Source organism: Oryzias latipes, chromosome 12 (genome assembly GCF_002234675.1).
Source record: "Oryzias latipes chromosome 12, ASM223467v1".
In the NCBI taxonomy this organism is placed as follows: domain Eukaryota; kingdom Metazoa; phylum Chordata; class Actinopteri; order Beloniformes; family Adrianichthyidae; genus Oryzias; species Oryzias latipes.
This window is the reverse complement of record NC_019870.2, coordinates 5,795,212-5,815,963: the sequence shown is the minus strand read 5'-3', so window position 1 is coordinate 5,815,963 and position 20,752 is coordinate 5,795,212. Positions and strand designations below refer to the sequence as shown.

The following is a 20,752-nucleotide window of genomic DNA, read 5'->3' as shown; positions in this document are numbered from 1 at the left end:
ATTTATACGTCATCCGACATACACGCAGAGGGAAAGCGCTCCAAAAAAATCTATAAACATGTTTTGGTCAAGGTTTTTATTACAAAAGTTACAAAACTAAGTAAAAATGTATTTTGGAGCTCAGGGAGATGATTAAAAGTAATCATAAATTAAATACATAAATACAGATGTTGGTTTCAGCCCTCTGACGGAGGACACAGCTGCACTGATGTAAAGCAAACTCGGACACTAAGTGGCTACTCTGACTTTTGAACCCCTGAGGGTTTGACTGAAGCGCTGCAACAGTGACATAATGGTGATACCAGGCCTGCTGCTGCACTTACAACCTCATTTAAACAGGGAAAGGGCGGGACGAGGAGAATCACGAAAGACTGACGACACATTCGGACATCTGCCATCACTGTCCTGCAGCCATCTTGAAGCGCACATTCTTAATCGCTGAAAGGGTGAAGGCCGAGCTCTGTGGCTAATTCTCCTGGCAGGAGCCTACAGGAAGGGGAGATGGAAGCAGTTACTACCAAATGCAGCAAATTTAAGATTCAGATGAGAAAACTATGAGATGTTCCACTTGATTTGTAATTGGAAATCTGACATTCTTCGCATGCTTCTTTTAAAGACCAACTCCAATTATCTTTAGATCTGTTTTCAAAGCGTTCCCAGGGGTCTTTAAACCAAGATGATGCTGCTTTTAGCCAAAATCACACAAAAAACTGAGTCATAATTCAAGAGAAATGTGTTCAATTCATTCCAATTCAATACTCAGAAGTGCAATTTACAGTGCTTACATTTCTTACAGTACATTTCTTACAGTGCTTACATTTCTTAATGTGTCCTCTATCATCAGAAAAATGCCACAAAAACATGGTCAAAAAGAAAAAAAACACAATTTTGGTCAGAGTGGGTCATTAAAGAATGAGCAAAAACCAGGTATAACTGAGGAAAAACTTTTATGAAGGTCAAGAGAAGGTAAAGCAGCATGAATTATGCTGTTCTTTTGGAACCTTAACTAATATCATTTTCAAAAGCCCAGTTCTGAGCCTTTACTGCCAAATGTCTGCATGTGCACCTAAAAAGTAGTAAAGAACAAAAGATCTGCAGTATATGGAAGGGAATAAGAGGAATACAATGGGGGGGGAAATACATTAATTTTAATGTTTTAACTGTGCTTTTTGCTATGAAAATCTATTGACATAAAATTGTATTTTATGTTCATTTCTATTTGAAAAAAGCAGATGTACATATTTGTTTTAATATTCATGTATATATATTTTTATTTTGCTTGTGCAACCTTTCATAAGTCAATACAAAAAGTGGAATTCATATGTTAACTAATAGTATTTAGTAAGAATGTATACAAATCTGCAAACATCAGCATTTGAGGATATTTGAAAGTATATTTAGGTTTTTTTTATCTTGTTAAAATTAAATCTAAAAGGATTTTATTGTCATCTTTATGTAACTAGATTAAGATACTAAGAGCAAATTTATCTCTGAATCTGTTTGGACAATGCGGTTGAAGTCATTTCATAACCCAAAGGATCTTTGTTTTTTTAGATAAAGACTTTAGATTATTGGATTTCTATTAATAAAATTATAGATAATTGGTAAATTGAGCTTTTTAATGGAAAGATGCTCAGTTACATGGTTGAACAAGCAAAGCTGGGGATTGTGGTCGCTCACATGTGCCAAGGCGCTCCTCCAGAAAGCCGACCTGCTCGCTGAGTGAGTCGATGCGGTCCAGCTGCCGAAAAGAGTGAGAGAGCAAAGTGGTTTTCTCTGTCAGGCCCTCGTCCAGCGACAGCGGGAAGAAGCTGCTGAAGGGCTCCAACACCAACTGCAGCTGCTGCAAGAGGCAGGAACACATGAAGACAGTGTTATCATATACCATTAAAGTTTATTATTTTATTTAGCTAGACCAACAAAAACAAAAATGTTGTTTTTAATTTTTAATTCGACTTGTGTTTAAGAGAAGTTGTGGCTAAGTTTAGGTGGTCTTTTAGTTTTATAGGAAGGAAAGAGCAGCGGGGCCAGGATAGAGCCCTGAGGTACTCCTTTTTTTGAAATACAATAAAACATAAATGGCAACTTTATGCTTTTATTGTGTTTTATCGTGTAAAAGAAGACCAGTTTCAGATAAGTTTAGCTCAGACAACAACTTGCTCATGATAAGGTGCTGAGTAGATGTAGTGGATGAGCTCTGTAGTGAGTTTGTAATAAAACTAAAAGAAGAACAGCAAGGACTATGGAACCAGCAGAGTTACATGAAGTCACCATAGTTGAGTAGCAGCTGAATAAAGCTAGTAACTAGGTTTTTACTTACGGAAACTAAAAAATGTGACAAGCAAATTTAGATTATTGTCCAGCTAAAAGCAGATTTTTATTTTTATCAAAACAAATCCTAGTTGAGCTCTTAATCCTGACATGGGGGAAAAATATGACATCTTTCTTTTTTGGTTTATATTTAAAAATAGTTGATCGGGGAGTTTAAAATATGCAAAAAAAAAAAGAAAACACAGTATCATCTGCATAAAAGTGTTGCTAGAAGGTTTTATAGATACATACACTGTTAATGCACAAGGGAAAAAGCAGTGGGGCCAGGATAGAGCCCTGATGTGCTCCTTTATGTTGGAATACACTCAAACATAAACAGCAACTTGCTGTTTTTATTGAGTTTTACTTTTAGGGATCAGAGCTCAAGTGACGAGCACATTTATGAGTACCTTTTCCAGCAGCTCCACTCTGCTCCTTAAACTCTTCACCTCCTCTGTCACGTTCTCGACCAGGGCGACCCGTCCACCTGCAGGAGACGCAGAGGGACCCATGTCAGCCAACAGCTTTTGACTCTACAGAAGCTTCACCAAATCATGAAGCCCTTTCCAGCAACATCTCTGAACTGCCATCGGCTGAAGCAATATAAGTCACAGAGGGGGAGAAGAGAGGGCACCAGAAATAAACGAGCAAAACACTCATCCCTCCAGTTGTGAGGAGGAAATGTCCGGGTAAAGCTTGCGGTCGCACCTCTGCAGACAAATGGATTTCTCCCAGATGTGGTCTAACAGAGAGACGAGAGGAACAGGGTGAAAAACAGGGAGGGAGGTGGGGGGGGGGGGGGTGACCCCCAGCAGACGAGGTTGACGAAGCTGGAATGAGAACACAAACCCCAGCCAAGAACAGAGTGGGGGAGAAAAAAAAAAGAGTCTGGAAAGTAGCAATTCTTGGCAGAGAGAGAGAGTTCTTAACATCTGAATCTGTGTTTACATTTTTGATCTGCATCAGCATCCCCTCCTGAACATAAGAGAACCCCGTCCCCTACAGGACCTGTTGGAACAACACTTCAGCCATGCAGCAAACATGCTGTTGTTCTGAAACATCTTTATGCATGACGTCTCCTGCTGATTTAGCAATCCATCAAATTAAGGAGGGGGAATTTCAAAAAACAGAAACACTGATAAAGAGAGGAGAGTTTGGACCTGAGCCTGTCAAAACTGGCACACTCTCACTTCCACGAAGGTGTATGTATCTCGGAAAGTGGAGGAGACTTTTAATCTAAAAGAGGCAACAAAAAAAACAAAGCTAAAAAAAAGGTAACTTTCCTGTAAGATTTCACGTTGCATAATTTCCCACAGGAGCAATAAAACTGAATAAAGCTTGAGAAGAATGTCAAAGGTTCAACTGTGTTTGATTGTTTGGTTCCTAAGATACATGAGAAAGTAAAAAATGAACTTTTTCTGCTTGAGAGGCAACAAGGCAACATTTTTCAAGGATTGCGGTGCAGGAGCTCCATTAAAGGCAGACGGGACTCAAAGGACGTCTCTTTGGCAGCATCGGTCCGGAGTCGGCACCAGTCGCAGTGCATTATTACTCACGGTACGAGTTGAGAGTGGCATAGCGCGTACCAAAAGTAATAATGGACCGCAAAGCTGGCCATGTTGCGCTCTTCTGTCCGGCCGTGGAACAGAGTCACAAAAACAAGAGTTCAGAATCCTCCTCATTTACCCGCATCCCTCTGATCACCCCCTCTGGTCTCCTCGTCCTGGGTGGGAATGTCAGGAGGGGGAGTAGGAAGGGTTTGACACGAATGCCCGTCTGCGGCGAGCCTGAAGCCGTCTCCACACGCGCATCGGTAGCTGCCGGCTGTGTTCACGCACCGCTGGACGCACGGATGCTTCCCGCTGCACTCGTCCACGTCTGACAGGGCGAGAATGGAGGTGTGAATGTGCGCTCCAACGCTCTCGGCTTCTGCGTGGCGCTCTGAAGGTTCGTACCTGTTTGGCACCGGTCCCCCGTCCAGCCAGGAGGACAGGCGCAGAGGTTGGGTCTCTGGCAGGTGCCCCCGTTGATGCACAGGTGTCTGCACACGGCTGGGAGATCAGATCAACGCAAAAAAACAATCAAATGAAGAACAAATGTTTGTAGTTTTCACATCTTTTCATGTCTTATCAGTGGAAATCCTGGAGATTTTTTTTTTTTGTCAATAAATCAATAAACTACTTTGGGGAGGAGGAAGATTGGATCAGACGGATAGGAACCCTCCCATCCATCATTTCTGCAGTAATTTGACAGGCATTTGAAGAGATCTCCAAGCAAACATTTTTTAGGAAAAATCTTTGAAGTAAATCTTAAATCTCAAATAAGATTTAACGAAACTTCAACTGAAACTCCAAAAATGTCATTTTTATTTAGGAATTGCATGTTGTGTTCCTCTAAAGAATGAACAAAGACATTTGTAGTGAAGCAAATATACAATCAAATATTTTAAAACTAATGAATAATAACAATGAGTTATCACTTTATGGGGGAAAATGCGTTGCTTCCTGCTCATTTCAGGGGTATTTTTGCATGACTGGGTCTCACATAATCTCATTTGTAGAACCTGCACTGACCCTCCTGATGGTGGTTTATTCCATCCCCAACCAAGAAAAAGTGTGTTCTTATAAACTGATGCATATGTTCTCAAAAAATCTTTTTTCCTTCAGAAGTAAAAGTCCTACATTTCTGGTGACTGTGCATTCTACCTTGGTTGCAGTTGGAAGAGTGAAGCCGCCTCCAGCCCGGGCAGCACTCTGGGACTGAATGGGAAGTGGACACGGTTCTGCTGACCTGCCGGTAAGCCAGCGAGTAGGTGGTCCTGTGAAGATCGGGGGTTTCCTCGTTATTCACGGGCAGCAGTAGCAGAGCACGTTAACAAGGTCACACACAGATATCTAGATTCCTGCGTTCGTGTATAGGTCGTGATGCGTTTATGGCCCTCTCCCCCTCTAAACATGTATCGTTTCCTTCCCGACTAAACAAACATCTGGAGACGCCTTCAATAAGAGGCGGTTGCTGCATCTGGGGAAACTCTGGCTGGAGGAGGGCTTCTCACTTGTAGGTGCTGCAGAGGCGATGGCCCTGACACACGGTGATGTAGGGTTTGTGAACTGGCTGGACGTAGGACTCTGTTACCATGACGACATTGTGACGGACGTCCTTCTGGCACACCCTCCTCCTGCAAGAAAAAAAAACAACAGGAACACTTAAAGGATGAAACGCTCCTGCTCTTCGGCTTTCTGAAAGTTCTTCTGAAAGCCCCTAATAGGTCACACTTGATCTTTGACCTCCGTGTCGCCACTTGACCCCTCATTTAATTTATTTTACCGACTACAAATGGGGCAGATCGCTTCCTCCTGCCATGATTCTAACAACCTGAAATGTCTTTTGGGTCGTTTCCGTGTCTGAAAGTGTCAGCTCTGGCGGGGTGGCAAACAAAACAAATCTCTGGCGAGCTGATGTGTGTCTGAGGTTGTGACTGAGCTGCTGACAAAAATGACAGACCATAATAAACACAGGAAGAGCAGGGAGAGCTGTTACCCGCGGTGAGGGTGGAACTGGGGACTGCTCATCACGATGAGGAGGGAGGAGGAAAGTAGCAGCGCTCGATACATCTTCTTCCTCTTTCCCACGTTCCCCTCGCAGGGTCGCTCACATTCGCCTCAATGCCAGCCAGAGGGGGTGGAGGAGGGGGAAGATGATGGGGGAGGGGAGGGAGGTGGATCGCAGCCAAAATGTCCTCAAGCTGGATGTATAGGATCTCCTGCAGGAGGACAACTCCAGCTACCTGAAAACAGAGGATTTATTAGGACATGTGCGGGTGAAAGCAACACTTTTTGCTGCATTCTGCACAAACTGAAACAAAAAACTGCTATTTCTCTGCAGCCACAGGTCAAGCATTAACTCAAAGAGCCCCAGAGGGATGCGCTCGGCTTGGTGAGCCAATTTTAGAAGCAGCCATGAATGTTAAAGCATCCAGAGAGGGAAGTTTGTCCCGTCAGTCAACAGATGACAAGGATCAGACGGCTGAGAAACAGCAGACCCCCGACTCCCGAACCCCGACATGTAAGAACCGGAAGTCATTAAGTCAAAGATGAAAAACCGTCTGAAGAGCATTCGGGTTTGGAAATCTGTGCCGACCTCTGGGCGGCAGAAAGGAGGCGGGACGCCGCCCCAAGAAAAGCGTAGGCGGTGGAAATCAAGATTATTTTAGGCAAAAAATAAATAAAAAAAACTGATTCAAATTAAACTGTAACAGGAAAAAACAAATATTAAATTAACAAAAATGAAAGGAAAAAGCTAAAAAATGTCATCAGAAACATAGAAAAAAGGTGGAAAAAAATGTAAATTTACAAAATAAAAGCCTTTTAGAACTGTTTAGAGGGAAGTCATAACTCCCCGCTGTCACAGGGCGTCCTGATTACATTAGCTTGTGCTAAAAACCTTTTTCAACCAATTTGGTTTCAAATCAAGCTTTTTATATATATATATTTTTTTTCCATTTAAGTCATAGTGCTACAATGGAGTATAAAAAGAATAAATATTTTAAAATAAAGTTGTAATTTTACAAAAACAAAGGTGTACATTGACAAAAAATAAAGTACATTCAGGGAGATTTTTAAGCAGTGAGATATCTTTCTGATTTCTCAGAATTGTCCGTGGCATAAATGATTGTGTTTGTTTTACTTTTTTTTTGAAGGCAGAAAATAAATATAATGATAAATTGGAAAAAAAATTATTATTATTATTATTAAAATCGCCATTATTCAGCACAGAAAAGGTCATTTGAAAGAAGAATAACTCAAAATGTTTACAAGCATTTGTAGTTTCCAAAGCAAAATAAAGTTTCGATTTTATGCTCATATAATTGTATTTTTTCCCTTTCTGGTGGCCCTAATACTCTGTCATATAACACTGGTTTGATTGTTTTTAGCTTAGTGCAATAAATGAAAAAAAAAAGTTTAACCTAAATAAGTTGGATTTCAGGTTTTAAGTTAAAAGTTTGATGCAACAGTTTGTTTAAATTTTGTGTTTTCCAAATAATTTTATTCCTTTTTTTTTTGTCTCATTTTGTGTTTTTGCATAATCGTCACACATCCTTTTCTAACACGTATGTCAAACAACAAATTTATAGATTTTTGCTAAAGTCTCTCAAACTGAGTTTGGTTAAATGTGTTCTCCACACTTGACTAGTCATTTGGGGCAGGGGGCTGCAATCACAGACATGTTGGTGCTTGAACCCCCCCAATACAACCTCTCAATGGAGAATTTAATCTGAATGTGGAATCGAACCATAATCTTGGCGCAGCCGCTCCACCACTGGTCCACTGAGCTGGTTTTATATGTCCATACTGTTTTCAAAAAGCGGTCAAACTTCCAGACTCATTTTGTGGCATATTTTAAATCATTTATCTAAACTTTTGTTGCGTTTTCCAGTTGAGGGCTTTTCAAAGTAATAAAGCGAGTTCAGGGTCGTGTAGTCGACAGCTTTTATGACCTGCAGTAAAGCACTGAAGCGAATATTGTTTGCACTTTGGGGAGTTAATGTTTCCTATAAAACACAGAAGACAATGGGTTCCAAGCGTGTTTGGACCCGTAAATGAGATTCTGTATCGTGAGTTTGAGCACATCCTGCAGCTACAAAGAATTTGGACTACAACCCAGAAGGTCCCACCCTCTGAAAGTGCCTTCACACAGATTAGCTCGAGATTACAACCAAAATGAAACCACCTGTTTTTACAAGCATGACTCTTCAGCCCCACAGGTGTGTTCAATCCCAGTCAGCCCTCTGGGAAATCTCTCACAGTGCTGGATGTGGTCGGGTGCAGGTCGAGGGGCTGCAATCTGCCTCACTCATGGAGGTGATACTGATCCTCGGATGACAGCCTGCATGTCTCTCAGATCTGCCTCGCGCCCACAAAAGACTACCTTCATTAAAAAAAAAAACAGCAAATCTAGTGTAGTGTAACGGCACCCTTATTTAATTTTTATTTTCTATTTTTTTATATAAGTATGCGCCTAAAATAATCCAAAAAAACTTTAAACTTTTGGCACCTAGTAATTTTGGAGATGCAGTTCATAAAGTTACCACCAGGAGTCACTGTTTCACAGACTAACATCCTTTTCCACAGTTTAAACGCAGGGTTACACTTTTAAAAACACAAACTCTCAAAACTTAAATCTCACCCAAAAATCTAAAGAAACGTCTAGGTTTATCATGGCCTGGCGGGGAAATGAGAAAACGGACACGAGCCTTTGGAGCCTTCAAAGCGCCTGCGTGAAAAACCATCAAACAAGCACGAACCGTGTGGAGATGAGTCCGGGGAAAAGCGCCGCTCAGAGCCTCCTTCTAAGGGGAAAAACTAAAGTCCACGGATAGAAGTCCACGCAGGTTTCTCCTGGACTGTCAGGGAGCATGGGGGGGTGATGGCAGGACCTCCTCCCTCTCCTCCAGCTGGGTGTCCCGCCGTTCAGACGGTCTGCTCTGAGGGGGGACCCGTCAGTGACGTCACAGGTGGGCTGCTGGTTCGCCTCACCTCACGGACTGCTGCGGGAATGCCCGCAAAACACGCCGCTTGCGTTCAAATCCTTCTCCCAAATATTTAGACTTTATTTTCCTTTGAAAACTACAAATGCTTGTAAACATTTTGAGTTATTCTACTTTAAAATGACCTTTTCTGTGCTGAATAATAATGGCGATTTTAATAACTATGAGGGTTATTTTTTCCCCAATTAATTATTTTATTTATTTTATTTTCTGCCTTCAAGCCATTGCCTACCTTAACTAACTTTATTATTTATTGTTTATATTTGACTTTTTTTTTGTTAAAAATAAGGTTTTAATCTGTGGCCGCTATTGCATTTTATTTGCAAACAAAGGCGGACATAGGTGTCGGCAAAGGGGGCCGATGCCCCCCTCCCCCCCCTCCAAATGTCGTCACTGCCCCCACAAAAATTATGGCACAAAAAATTCCAAAATTAAACATTTCAAAAATAAAAAATAGAGAATATAAAGGAACTGATATGATGATATTATGGTTTTCTAATCATTTTAGGGGTTTGGATGGATATGACGCCCCAAGGTTTCAGCACAGGGAGAAATTCCACCTCCCCACCATAGACTAAATCCAGGCCTGTTTGCAAACATATTTTTTTTTAAAGTGTGTAAACCTGTGCTATTTGTGCATCTTTCTGATATTTAAATTTCAAATTGACTGGGTACAATAGAACTTTATTTTGAAAATTGATTTTTTTTTTTAAAGTTTGGCGCATACCAGCAGGATACCAGTAAAAAGTTATCGAAAAGAAATGTATTAGTGAAGCGAAACATGTAAAAGATGCGGTCTTACCGTTGGAGTATAGGCTCTGGAGGTAAGTGCCCGAGTGTAGGCTGAGCGGCGGCCATGGGCGCCAGCCGCCTGACCCTCGCTGTAGAGGTCTTCTCCATGCTGCTAGATTCTTTTTAAAGCTTGACTTTGGGGCCTGGAGTGAAAAAACCCCAAGACTGTTGAAGGTGCTCCCTGCGAGCCGGCCGGCGACAAATGAAATGTCTTTGGGCGTATTTCAGTTGCTTTTTATGCAAGGCTTCCTGTGGAACACAGGAATTGGATGGACAATCCCAAACCGGACTTCCTGTGACTGTTTGCTGCTGATAAAACCCCTCTCCTGCACAAACACGCTCCATCCTGCTGGAATCTGATTTTCAAGCACTTTTTCGGCTCCCATTCTGCCGCAGACATCTTGAGGAGGGCCTCCAGTCTTCTCACCTCTTGGCCTTGCCGCCTTTGCCGTCCAGAGTAATCCGATTATTTAGTTTTAAATGGATAAATACATGTCACAAGTGTTGTTTGGGGGGCATGGGAGCAAACGGATGGGGAGATGAAATCTGTGAAATTGCAGCTTGTTGAAGCTCCAGTTGCACGATAAGGAGGACGTTTCTTCCCCTTCTTCTGCATTTATGGTCACAGCCTCTTCAGGGCAGCTTGGGAACATTTTCAACTCAAGACTAGTCTTTTGGAACAATGCAGTTCCATGCAAACATGCTGAGCTGAGGTTGTTACTTTCATAGTAAGTTCAATAGTAAGTTTTTACCAGCATCCCAGACTTTGCTGGAAAAATGAGAGTCCCTTGGAGATTAAAACAAAGCATAAGTTCAATCATTAAAATAATCCTGGAAGGCTCTGTTTTCTTTAATTTCCTCTAAAGTTTCCCTTCAAATTAAAACTTAAAAAAGTTTCTTTAGTTGTTTTTGAGACATTGCCATAGCTCTGGAAGACGAGATCCTGAGTTGGAAATGAACCTGCATGCTAGATTTGTTTGTGTCAATAAAACGACAAAACTCCTGCAGTGGGAAGTGGTCAGTTCAGCCAGAAATAAGACAAAAATGACGGTTGGTCAAACACCAACTGGAGCGCACAGAGACCCGCTGTTTTGATTCTAAATGCAGGATTGTTTAGAATCATGTCAGTCAGTGGAAATCATAAAATGGTAAAGTTGAATTAGATTTTGTTGCAGAGAAGTGGCTTTGTGTTGTTATCTAACACTTTGCGCTAGTAATTTAACAATAAATCCATAATTGGAAGAAAGACTCCTGGTTTTTATCTGTTAAATGATTCTGTGTTTTATTTTGAAGTTGAAGGCTTTTCTTCTGTTTCCTCTCTGACTCTTTTCTGCAAAAAGTAACTTTCCAAATACTTTTCTTTTTGTTAACTTTACTAGCTTGGGGGTTTCAATTGAGCAGTCGGCACAAATTAGCGTATGGATTTTCATCACGTGACCAAGCGACTAGATATGCATCAAGAATGACTCAATGTGGGGGGAGAGAATCCAGTAGTTTTTCAAAATAAAACTTCCTTCAGGATCAGATTATTCTAAAAAATGTTTTAAAAATCAGGGGAAATGTAGCTCATGGTTGTTGTTGTTTTTTCCAGCGGCCAGGTACCAACTGTCCCACAGACTGGTGCCAGTCCACGACCCGGGGGTTTGGGACCACTGCTCTCATTCACATTTTTAGCACAAGTTTACACATTTCATTCAGCAAGTTTGGAGTTTTCGCCTTTCAGGACCCTGATGTTATCTTGGATTGGGCTAGATTATTTTACATCTACATGAAGATGCAACATAGGACTGCACGATGTGAGGAAAACTCGCGATATTAGAGATTAATATTGCGATAACGGTATAATTTGCGGTATATAAGCAAACAACAAAACAACCAAAATTCCCATTTCATTGCAACAGTTTAAAAATGATACTCCAAATGACCCTTGTCGACATAGGAGACAAACATCTGACATAATAGGCCTCCATCCAATTGGTCAACAACGTGAAGGCGTCCATCCGATTGGTCAAATGCAGAAAGGGATTTATGTGATTCATTAAATTCTTCAAGCTCCCATAAGGTTGTATTAACACATTTAAGGTTTACGATTTATTGCGATTTTCGCTGTCTTTTGCGATATGCATATTGCAGAGCTGGATATTGCCATAACGATAAATTTGTAGTATATTGTGCAGGCCTAATGCAAGAGATAAATTATTATCATAATAACCTGTTAAGGTTATCAGTATTTGTAGCAGATGTGATTGAAGAGAAGATCCTATTTTAATTTTTAAAGTATATTTATCAAGGATTGTTGTTTGTGGTTGTTTGTGGATCCACATTTGACCTTTTGTCTTCATCCATGAGTGTTTAGACTTTAACTATTAAGACTGAAATTAAATTTGGTCATTAACAAATGACAGAAAATGAGCACATATCCTGTGTTCTGAAGAGTTTGGACTGACCTTCTGGCACTTCTTACACCTTTCTTTTGAATAAGAAGAAGGCCTACGTGCTGAGGCACCATGGGAACCATTGATGAATGAAGGTGAGCACACATCTTCCTATAAGTGGGGGGGCGCATGACAACACAAGAACCCAGTGAGGGTCTGTTTGCGAATGTGAAGGTCTCCATGTTTGTGGATGTGAAAAACGTCTCTAACAAAGAACAAAGTGGGAGGGAATGCCTCTCTCATTCTTTGAAATCAAGACTTGGCCGTCACGAGCATCGAGCAAAACCGCCAGCGTTCCAGATTTGTCCCAGAGAAGATGCAGGAGGGAAACGAGCTGAAGCAAAGCAGCGCTTCCTCTTCGAGAGGAAACAGGAAAAAGGCTGGGAGAGCCAGATTCGGGAAGCTGCACCCCTGGAACAATAAAAATCTCACTCTGACGGGAAACGGATCTGCGTCAAAGACAGCCTGGCAGGTTTTGCTAAAGGGCAGCAGCAGTGACCCTGGATGGAGCAAGAGCAGAAGGGTGACCTTACCCAACAATAAATGTTCAAATGTATTTGGAAGAGGTTTCAAGAGCATTTTCATGCTGGCCCGTTGCCATTACTTGTGGTTCACTGTTGGCTGCACTATAAATCAAGAGAGATCCTCCACTTCATCTCAAGCCTCCCCAGCGCCTGAGTCAGTGAAGATGAACAGGAAATAAACAAATAAAGTTTTTGTGAGAAGTAAGATTTGTCCAAACTGACCAACTGAGAGTAAAATAAGAGTAATATATTACTGTAATATGTCCCCCCGACTGCTAGCAAACAAATTTGTCCTCAGTAGAGGACATTTCTAAACCCGAACATCTCCCAACCACTGGAAAATACTCCTTTTTGGTATCTGAGGACATTTCGGGCTTTATAGTGATAACAAATGTGGAAGCATGGGGTTCTGGGAATTGAAGTTTTTGGTGCATTTAAAAAGAATTTGACTGGACGACATGTTTTTTTTTCTGGTACAGTCAGGCGGATTTTCCTTTTTCCGACATCAAAGTAGTGTATGTTGCATGACTAAAGACATATTATTAATATATTACTCATTTATCATTCACTAACTCTACGCATACAACATACTAACTGGGCAAAATGCAATAGTTAAAGCAGCGAAACCTTGAGCTCTTAACAGATTTAGAAGCTTGTAGCCACTGATTTCCTCTTCGTTTTGATTTAAATGTACTTTTAGCTTTCTTAGCCTTTCATTACATGTGTTTGGTCCTGCTTCTTCATGTTTGCCCTTTTGTGTGAAGCCACAGTCACATGCGCCTGCGCCTCATACAGGTGCTGTGGGGTTTTGGGTTGTCTGGGCCCATGGAGGGCTGCAGACGATGTGGGAGCATCTCGCAGATACAGTTCCCTCGAGGTTTGTACGGCCACCTTAAGAGACACCATGAAAGTGGAACACATTGTTGTGTATTGTAAAGGACATTACACACACGGGTGATCCTGTCGTTAGAAAGGTGCGTGCTCCTTACTGTTCACCTCATTCAGCTAAGATGAAAAACGAGAATCTTTGAAAGACTATGTTAACTGGAAGGAGATCTGAATTCTGGTCCCTATGTGACAAAAGCGTGAAGCTGATCTGCCACATTAGTCATTAAACACTGTTGAATCCAGAGGTTCTTTGTAAATCCAGAGACAAGCCCGGTCTGTGCTCTGATTTTTCATGCTGAGTAGTAAAACAGGATATCCTGTTCTCCAAGGCCACAATCCAAATTCCTCCCATGTCACCTTTGCAAAGTCTGCCCTTATCTAGTCATCCTGCCGATTGTTCCTCAAGACTCCGTGTGGAAAACCTGGAAAAATATCTCTTAACCTCTTCTTTGTGATCAAAAGAACTTAATTAAGGCGGCCTAAATACACAAAGACTTGAGGAGCTCCAGTTCTGGGTTTTAAAGTTTATTTATTCGCACAAATTTCTGTGAAATTAAAGATTTCAAATAGGAAATGAGCAACTGATGCAAAAGCTCAAGTAACACTTGTAATAAACAGTAAAGCTGGTCTGTTCATGAAATCAGCCAAAAATGTTATTATCCAGTCTCCACAATCGAGTTTAGTGTGTGAAAATTCATGAATAGAGAGTTTGAGAACAGACAGTCAGGCTCAGAACAACCAGCAGCAGATCAGACCATGAAACTGTCAGGAAGTTTGAATTGACAAGCAAGTTTCTACTGAGGCTTACCTGATCAAACTCCTGTTATGAACAAGTTAAAATTTGTTTGAAGAAATTTTTTTTTTCGGAAAGCAGTTTTTTTAAACTCAAAGTGCAAAAGAGAGGGTTAAATGGCCAGAGCACGTGCAGAAAGCATCCAATCTGCCAGTTGATCTTTCTAGGAAATCATCATCACTTTACAGAAAACCTGATCCAGCACAGACGTGATGCCGTGTATCGTCATTGAAATTAACCCTTGTGCTATCCTATGACCCCACCCTTACATTGACGTGTTCTCCCTACCATGACAAAGGTGGATAAAGGTGGAAAGATTTCATGTAATCCATGGACACCAGTGAAGATCAAGAATCATTGAAGAAAAAAGGTTCAGCGCACTGTCTGGTGGGGTCTAGATCAGTGTTTTTTAACCTTTTTTGAGCCACGGCGCACTTTAACCTTGACAAAAATCCCACCCCCACCCATCCACACCAGCACCCAAAAATGTAAACAAAAAGGAGAAACTCACAGTCTGTATTGATCTACAGCCCCTCTGCAATCTCACATGCATTTTTGTGATAATTGTGGCAGAAAAAGCTGGAAGCTGCAGCTGTTTTTTTCTAAAAGATGTAATAAAAGTTAAGTTATAGGATTTAAAATCTGTTTGATGTGTGTTCGTTGTGATTTCAAGATGTTTAACAAGGAAGACTCATTGTGTGCTGAGACGTCACTTTCTGGGAGATGTAGTGCAAACAGCCACCGAACGGAGACAGACTCTTCTCTGAGCTTCATGGTTTTGTTCACTTGTTCCACGGTCTGATACCGGATTCTGTGGAAAGCTACATCGCTAAAGACGAGCTTTAGCTTGTATATTTGTTAGAACTGAGCGACTTTATGAGCAAAATCAGAACAAGGAAGTGAAGACTTTAACCACTTCTGATTGGTCAGACTGATCACGTATGATAAAGCCTCCAAGAATGATTGGCGGAGACAGTTAAAGGGGCGGGACTTTTCCAAAAACAGCTGACGCAACGGCTAAATCGCGGTACCGTCATTCTTATCAAAATGTCTTTAATTTAATCAAATAAACACAAAGAAAAAAAGTATTTTACAATCTTTTATATTCCTAAATACATAGTGTTTCATCAGGGCCTGTTTGGATGAACAAAGAGCTGATATCCTGGAGATGGAAAAAGTTTTTAGATCAGTTAATGAGGGCAATTTCTCACGGCACACCGAACCATCTCCCACGGCACACTAATGTGCCGCACCACACCGGTTGAAAAACACTGGTCTAGATGACCCAACTCCCAATGTTAAGTACCTAAGATAGTACAAGAATTAAGAATTTTTTTAAGTCCATAAGGTTCAACTATATTTTACAAACTTTTTAGTGTCTAACGTGATCTTAGCAGCAAGGTTTTTTTTTTCTAAATAAATAATTCTGAAATAATGAATTTCTCTGTTTTACTTTATTATCTCCCGTGTTATTATATTTACTGTGTTATTATTTTCATTTGGCATATTTTCAACAAAAATTCTGTGATCTTAGTGTTTTTAGCATGTGAATTTGACTATTAATGGCTTTCAGCCTGTTGGCGAACATGTACAAATAAATAAATAAAATATTTCTAATAATTTTTAGACTTCTTTGGACCAAATCCATCATTCCCACTTAATGTTGCCAATTTGGCTGTTAACTTCAGGTTTCTGTAGCTTTAGTGGTTTTGTTCCTCTCCAGCTGCTGCCATTTGAACCTTTATTTTGAAAGTGTTATCAATATATTAGCCTTATAATTGTCTTAGTTGTCAAACATAATTAATAAACATCGTAAACTTGCATTAACACATTTTTGCAGGAAACATGAGGTCTTGCATTTAAAATTCCAATGTGCAAAATTATCCGTCGAAAAAAGTTTTTTTTTTCCTGCTTTAAATTGTCCACCTGTCCTCTTTGAAATGCAAACCTGAATATTTTATTTAATTCAATTCAATTCAATTCAATTTTATTTGTATAGCCCAAAATCACAACAACAGTCGTCTCGATGGGCTTCGAAGTAAAACATGAAATCAAAAGGATCACGAATACAAAGAGTTCAATAGAAAAATACTAAAATGAACTAACAAACTGACTAAGCTATACTGGCATCCCTGCCCTTAGACCCCCCTTCGCGGTAAGGAAAAACTCCCCAAAAAACCGGATTCCGGAAAAAATGAAGAAACCTCAGGGGTGCCCACATGAAGGAGGGATCCTCCCCCAGGACGGACAGGCGATTTACCAGAAATCTTAGAGAAGAATTAACTTATCTAAATCTACAACTACATATATAAAAGTCCAGCAGACGAGCTTCATCCAGCCGTGGTTATCGGGACAGTCAAAGGCGCGAGTCGAGCCGGAGACAGGAACCACAGCCAGGTGTAGGAGCAGGAGCAGAGATGAGGTACTCGGTCATTTTTACCAAAGTAATTAGTAACTAGGGGCTGGACGTTTGTCCTGGCTGGGGTACCTGAAACAGAAAGAAAACCTGGCCCAGGACAGACGTGGTGCCATGTATCATCATTGAAATTAAAGTGAAATTTAGATTTTAAATCATTTCGACAAGAATTAAGGGTTTTCACCTTGGGGGACCTTTCTGTGTGCCGTTTGCATGTTCTTCCCATTGCGTGGGTTTCTCCAGCTTCCTCCCACCATCCAAAAACAGGCTCCATAGGTTCATTGGTTACTCTTGATTGTGTGACTGCAGGTGTTTGTGGGTGTGTGGTTGTGGCCCTGCGTCAGACTCGCTACCTGTCCAGGGGGAACCCCGCTTTCGTCCACAAGTGGCCGGGATTGGCTCCAGAGAAAAATGGTTCAGGAGATGGGTGAATTAGATTCCCACATTAATCGAAAATCTAGAAATTCAGGGAAAAACCCTGAAAACTATTGTCAGGCACAAGGGTGGAGTGTAATGATTTGGGCTTTTTATTCATTTAATTAACTAAGTTGTTTTTGAATGTGTTATTCTTAATCTGTAACACAAAAATACCCAGAATCACTGGCTGCTTCACAAAAATCCCTCCAGTTCTGTTTAATTTGTATTGTCGGGAGGGATTACTGATAACAAAGTATTGTTATATAGTAATTCATTACTTTTTGCTGTAAGAAAGTAGTGGAAAGCATGACTAATGAACAATTTCTTGGGTTACAATGGACCATGACGTGAAATGCAATTATTGAAAGCATCAAAAGGTAGTAACTGGAGGGAGAAGAGTCACAAATAAAAGCTTTATTTGGATTGGAATATTGAAATTTAGGACAACAACCCATCAGAAAATGGTGGTAGGATCTTTAACGGGCTCCTCAACCAAATCTTTGAGCACATTTAGAAAACACATTGTGAAAAACACAGATTGTGTGCAAGAATAAGCAGGAGAAAAAATGTTTTTATTGATTTTGTTTTTGATGGGTAGTTAAAAAGCTTTGCAAGACTTCAATGAACTGAAGCAATGCTATGAAGTGGGAGTGGCCAAAAGACTCCCAGAACAATAAAGATAAAAAAAAATGATTAAACAAACAGCTACTTGAATAAATAGTGTAATAAATAAAATCAAATAAAAAAATTACAATTTTGCTGTTTCCAACAATTTGGATTGTTATCCTTATTTTGTAAAAAAAAATAAAAAAAAATTTAAAGCTTTGATTTTCATGCATTTGACTCAAAAGTTCAAAGCAATAGAAAGGATGCTGTCCTGCACACATAACTGTAGTGTTGATGTAAAAAGGCTGTGCGGGTGCGTTCAACAGACTCAGTGCAGGCACACAAAAAAAACCCTCCATCACTCAATGTTGTGGTTCCAATCCACATTGATGTGAGGAATTTTGAGAAACAATCATGCTGACTCCTACGAGTTCATAAATCCACTCATTTCAAAATAAAAGAGTTTTTTTTTTTAAACAAAGTGACACTTTGATTATCCGTGAAAGAGTCGCCAACCAGGTGCAGCTCAAACTGTTTTCCCACAACAGTGAGGAGCACCTGTCAGTCATATATCCACATCATGTGGTGCCTCCATGAGTGCTGGGAAGCACAGGGACCCCCGTGTGTGGCTCATTTCAGCACCCCGTAAAGAATAAACGCTCCACTGTTGTTTGTGCTTCCTCATAATGGAGATTTAAGTCCATCCACCAACTTTGGCTTTGACAGTTCAAAGCATTTAGGAAATATTGCTTCACTTCCTGTTTGGATGCCGATTTTGAGTGGCTGTCATGGAGGGAAAGAAAAGGAGTGCTTTAACTGGAATGTGATATGGGAATTTATCTATGCCAGCTTTGCTGAGTGTTTGGGAGAAACGTTGAGAGCTAAAGGATTAAAACAGTTCATGATGCATAAATGATCTAGCGAGTCGTAAATAGAAACATCTTTTGCTCGTTTTCCACCGGCGTTTATGAAAACCAATCCTGCAGCTTTTGCACAGCCTGCTAATGAGCAAACAAACAGGCTGAGCTCAGAGCTGCCAGAGCTGTTGTCTGCGGCGGCCGTCCAGGAAAAGCCAAAACTCATGCTATCATGACATCGGCCCGTCTCCCACACAGTTTAGTCTTGGATGACTGACTTGTCATCTTGTTATTGAAACTTTGCTGAAAGAAAATGTGGGTAGAAATTGGAATAGCCCCCTAAACTGTGGATCCACGGCCGTCTGTTTCCACTCTGCTGACAGCCACAAGTATGCTGTGCACCCTGCTGAATGGAGAGATGGTTCATCAAAAGAAGGGGGACGTCTGGGTGGGGCAAGGAGGAAGAAGGTATCTGCCCAGCCAGCTGCCGTACTTTCCTGTCAAAGAAGGAGCATCAGCTCGTTGAAACCATCGGAGCAAACTGGAAAAACGTCAAATCTGATGGTGAATTACTTTATGTTTGTTCTAACGGTTAAAATACCCAACATCAAATATCATTTCAGAAAAGAAGGAGGAAAGAAACAAGAAACGAGCCACTCAGATTTACAGGAGAATATAGTTTACCTCATCCTATCCCTTCCAATTACACTGACCAAAAATATAAACGCAACACTTTTGTTATTGCTCCCATTTTTTATGGTATGAACTCAAAGATGTGAAACATTTTCCACATACACAAAATAACCAGTTCTCTGAAATATTGTTCACAAATCTGTCTAAATCTGTGATAGTGAGCACTTCTCCTTTGCCAAGACAATCAATCCCACCTCGCAGGTGTGCCATATCAAGATGCTGATGAGACAGCATGATTATTGCACAGGTGTGCCTTAGACTGGCCACAAGAAAAGGCCACTCTGAAATCTTCAGTTTTGTTTCATTGATGGGGTCAGGGGACTCAGACAACCAGTCAGTATCTGGTGTGACCACCATTTGCCTCATGAAGTGCGACACATCTCCTTCGCATAGAGTTGATCAGGTTGTCTATTGTGGCCTGTGGAATGTTGGTCCACTCTTCTTAAATGGCTGTGTGAAGTTGCTGGATATTGGCAGGAACTGGAACACGCTGTTGTGTACGCCGATCCAGAGCATCCCAAACATGCTCAATGGGTGACATGTCCGGTGAGTATGCTGGCCATGCAAGAACTGGGATCTTTTCAGCTTCCAAGAATTGCGTACAGATCCTTGCAACATGGGGCCGTGCATTATCATGCTGCAACATGAGGTGATGTTGTTGGATGTACGGCACAACAATGGGCCCCAGGATCTCGTCACGGTATCTCTGTGCATTCAAAATGCCATCAATGAAATGCACCTGTGTTCTTCACCCATAACGTTTGCCTGCCCATACCATAACCCCACCACCACCATGGGCTACTCGATCCACAACATTTACATCAGAAAACCGCTCACCCACACAACGCCACACACGCTGTCTGCCATCTACCCTGAACAGTGTAAACCGGGATTCATCCGTGAAGAGAACACCTCTCCAACGTGCCATCGCATTTGAGCATTTGCCCACTCAAGTCAGTTACGACGACAAACTGGAGTGAGGTCGAGACCTCGATGAGGACGACGAGCATGCAGATGAGCTTTCCTGAGACGGTTTCTGACAGTTTGTGCAGATATTCTGTGGTTATGCAAACCGATTGTTTCAGCAGCTGTCCGAGTGGCTGGTCTCAGACGATCTTGGAGGTGGACATGCTGGATGTGGAGGTCTTGGGCTGGTGTGGTTACACGTGGTCTGCGGTTGTGAGGCCGGTTAGATGTGCTGCCAAATTGTCGGAAACGCCTTTGGAGACGGCTTATGGTGGAGAAATGGGCATTCTATCAACAGCTCTGGTGGACATTCCTGCTATCAGCATGACAATTGCACGCTCCCTCAAAACTTGCGACATCTGTGGCATTGTGCTGTGTGATACAACTGAAGATTTCAGAGTGGCCTTTTCTTGTGGCCAGTCTGAGGCACACCTGTGCAATAATCATGCTGTCTAATCAGCATCTTGATATGGCACACCTGCGGGGTGGGATGGATTGTTTTTGGCAA

At 41.3% G+C, this 20,752-nt stretch overlaps 1 protein-coding gene and 1 non-coding gene across 3 annotated transcripts; both read right to left on the bottom strand.

Moving 5' to 3' along the window:
• Positions 1-59: 59 nt before the first annotated feature.
• egfl7 (EGF like domain multiple 7) lies at positions 60-9,864 on the bottom strand. Of its 2 annotated transcripts, XM_020707530.1 has the most exons (10): positions 9,660-9,864; positions 8,041-8,238; positions 5,851-6,097; positions 5,366-5,488; positions 5,016-5,128; positions 4,266-4,361; positions 3,997-4,188; positions 2,721-2,797; positions 1,681-1,843; positions 60-486 (listed from the first exon to the last, which is right to left on the bottom strand). In XM_020707530.1, exons 3-10 carry the CDS (start codon positions 5,922-5,924, stop codon positions 467-469), a joined length of 858 nt encoding a protein of 285 aa, XP_020563189.1. In that variant the 5' UTR covers positions 5,925-6,097; positions 8,041-8,238; positions 9,660-9,864; the 3' UTR covers positions 60-466. The 2 variants fall into 2 exon arrangements, with proteins under 2 accessions (XP_020563189.1, XP_011479804.1); XM_011481502.2 differs by lacking the exon at positions 8,041-8,238.
• Positions 3,831-3,934, bottom strand: mir126 (microRNA 126). The gene has a single exon (NR_107147.1). It is a non-coding gene; the product is annotated as a microRNA 126 (primary transcript).
• Positions 9,865-20,752: the final 10,888 nt, after the last annotated feature.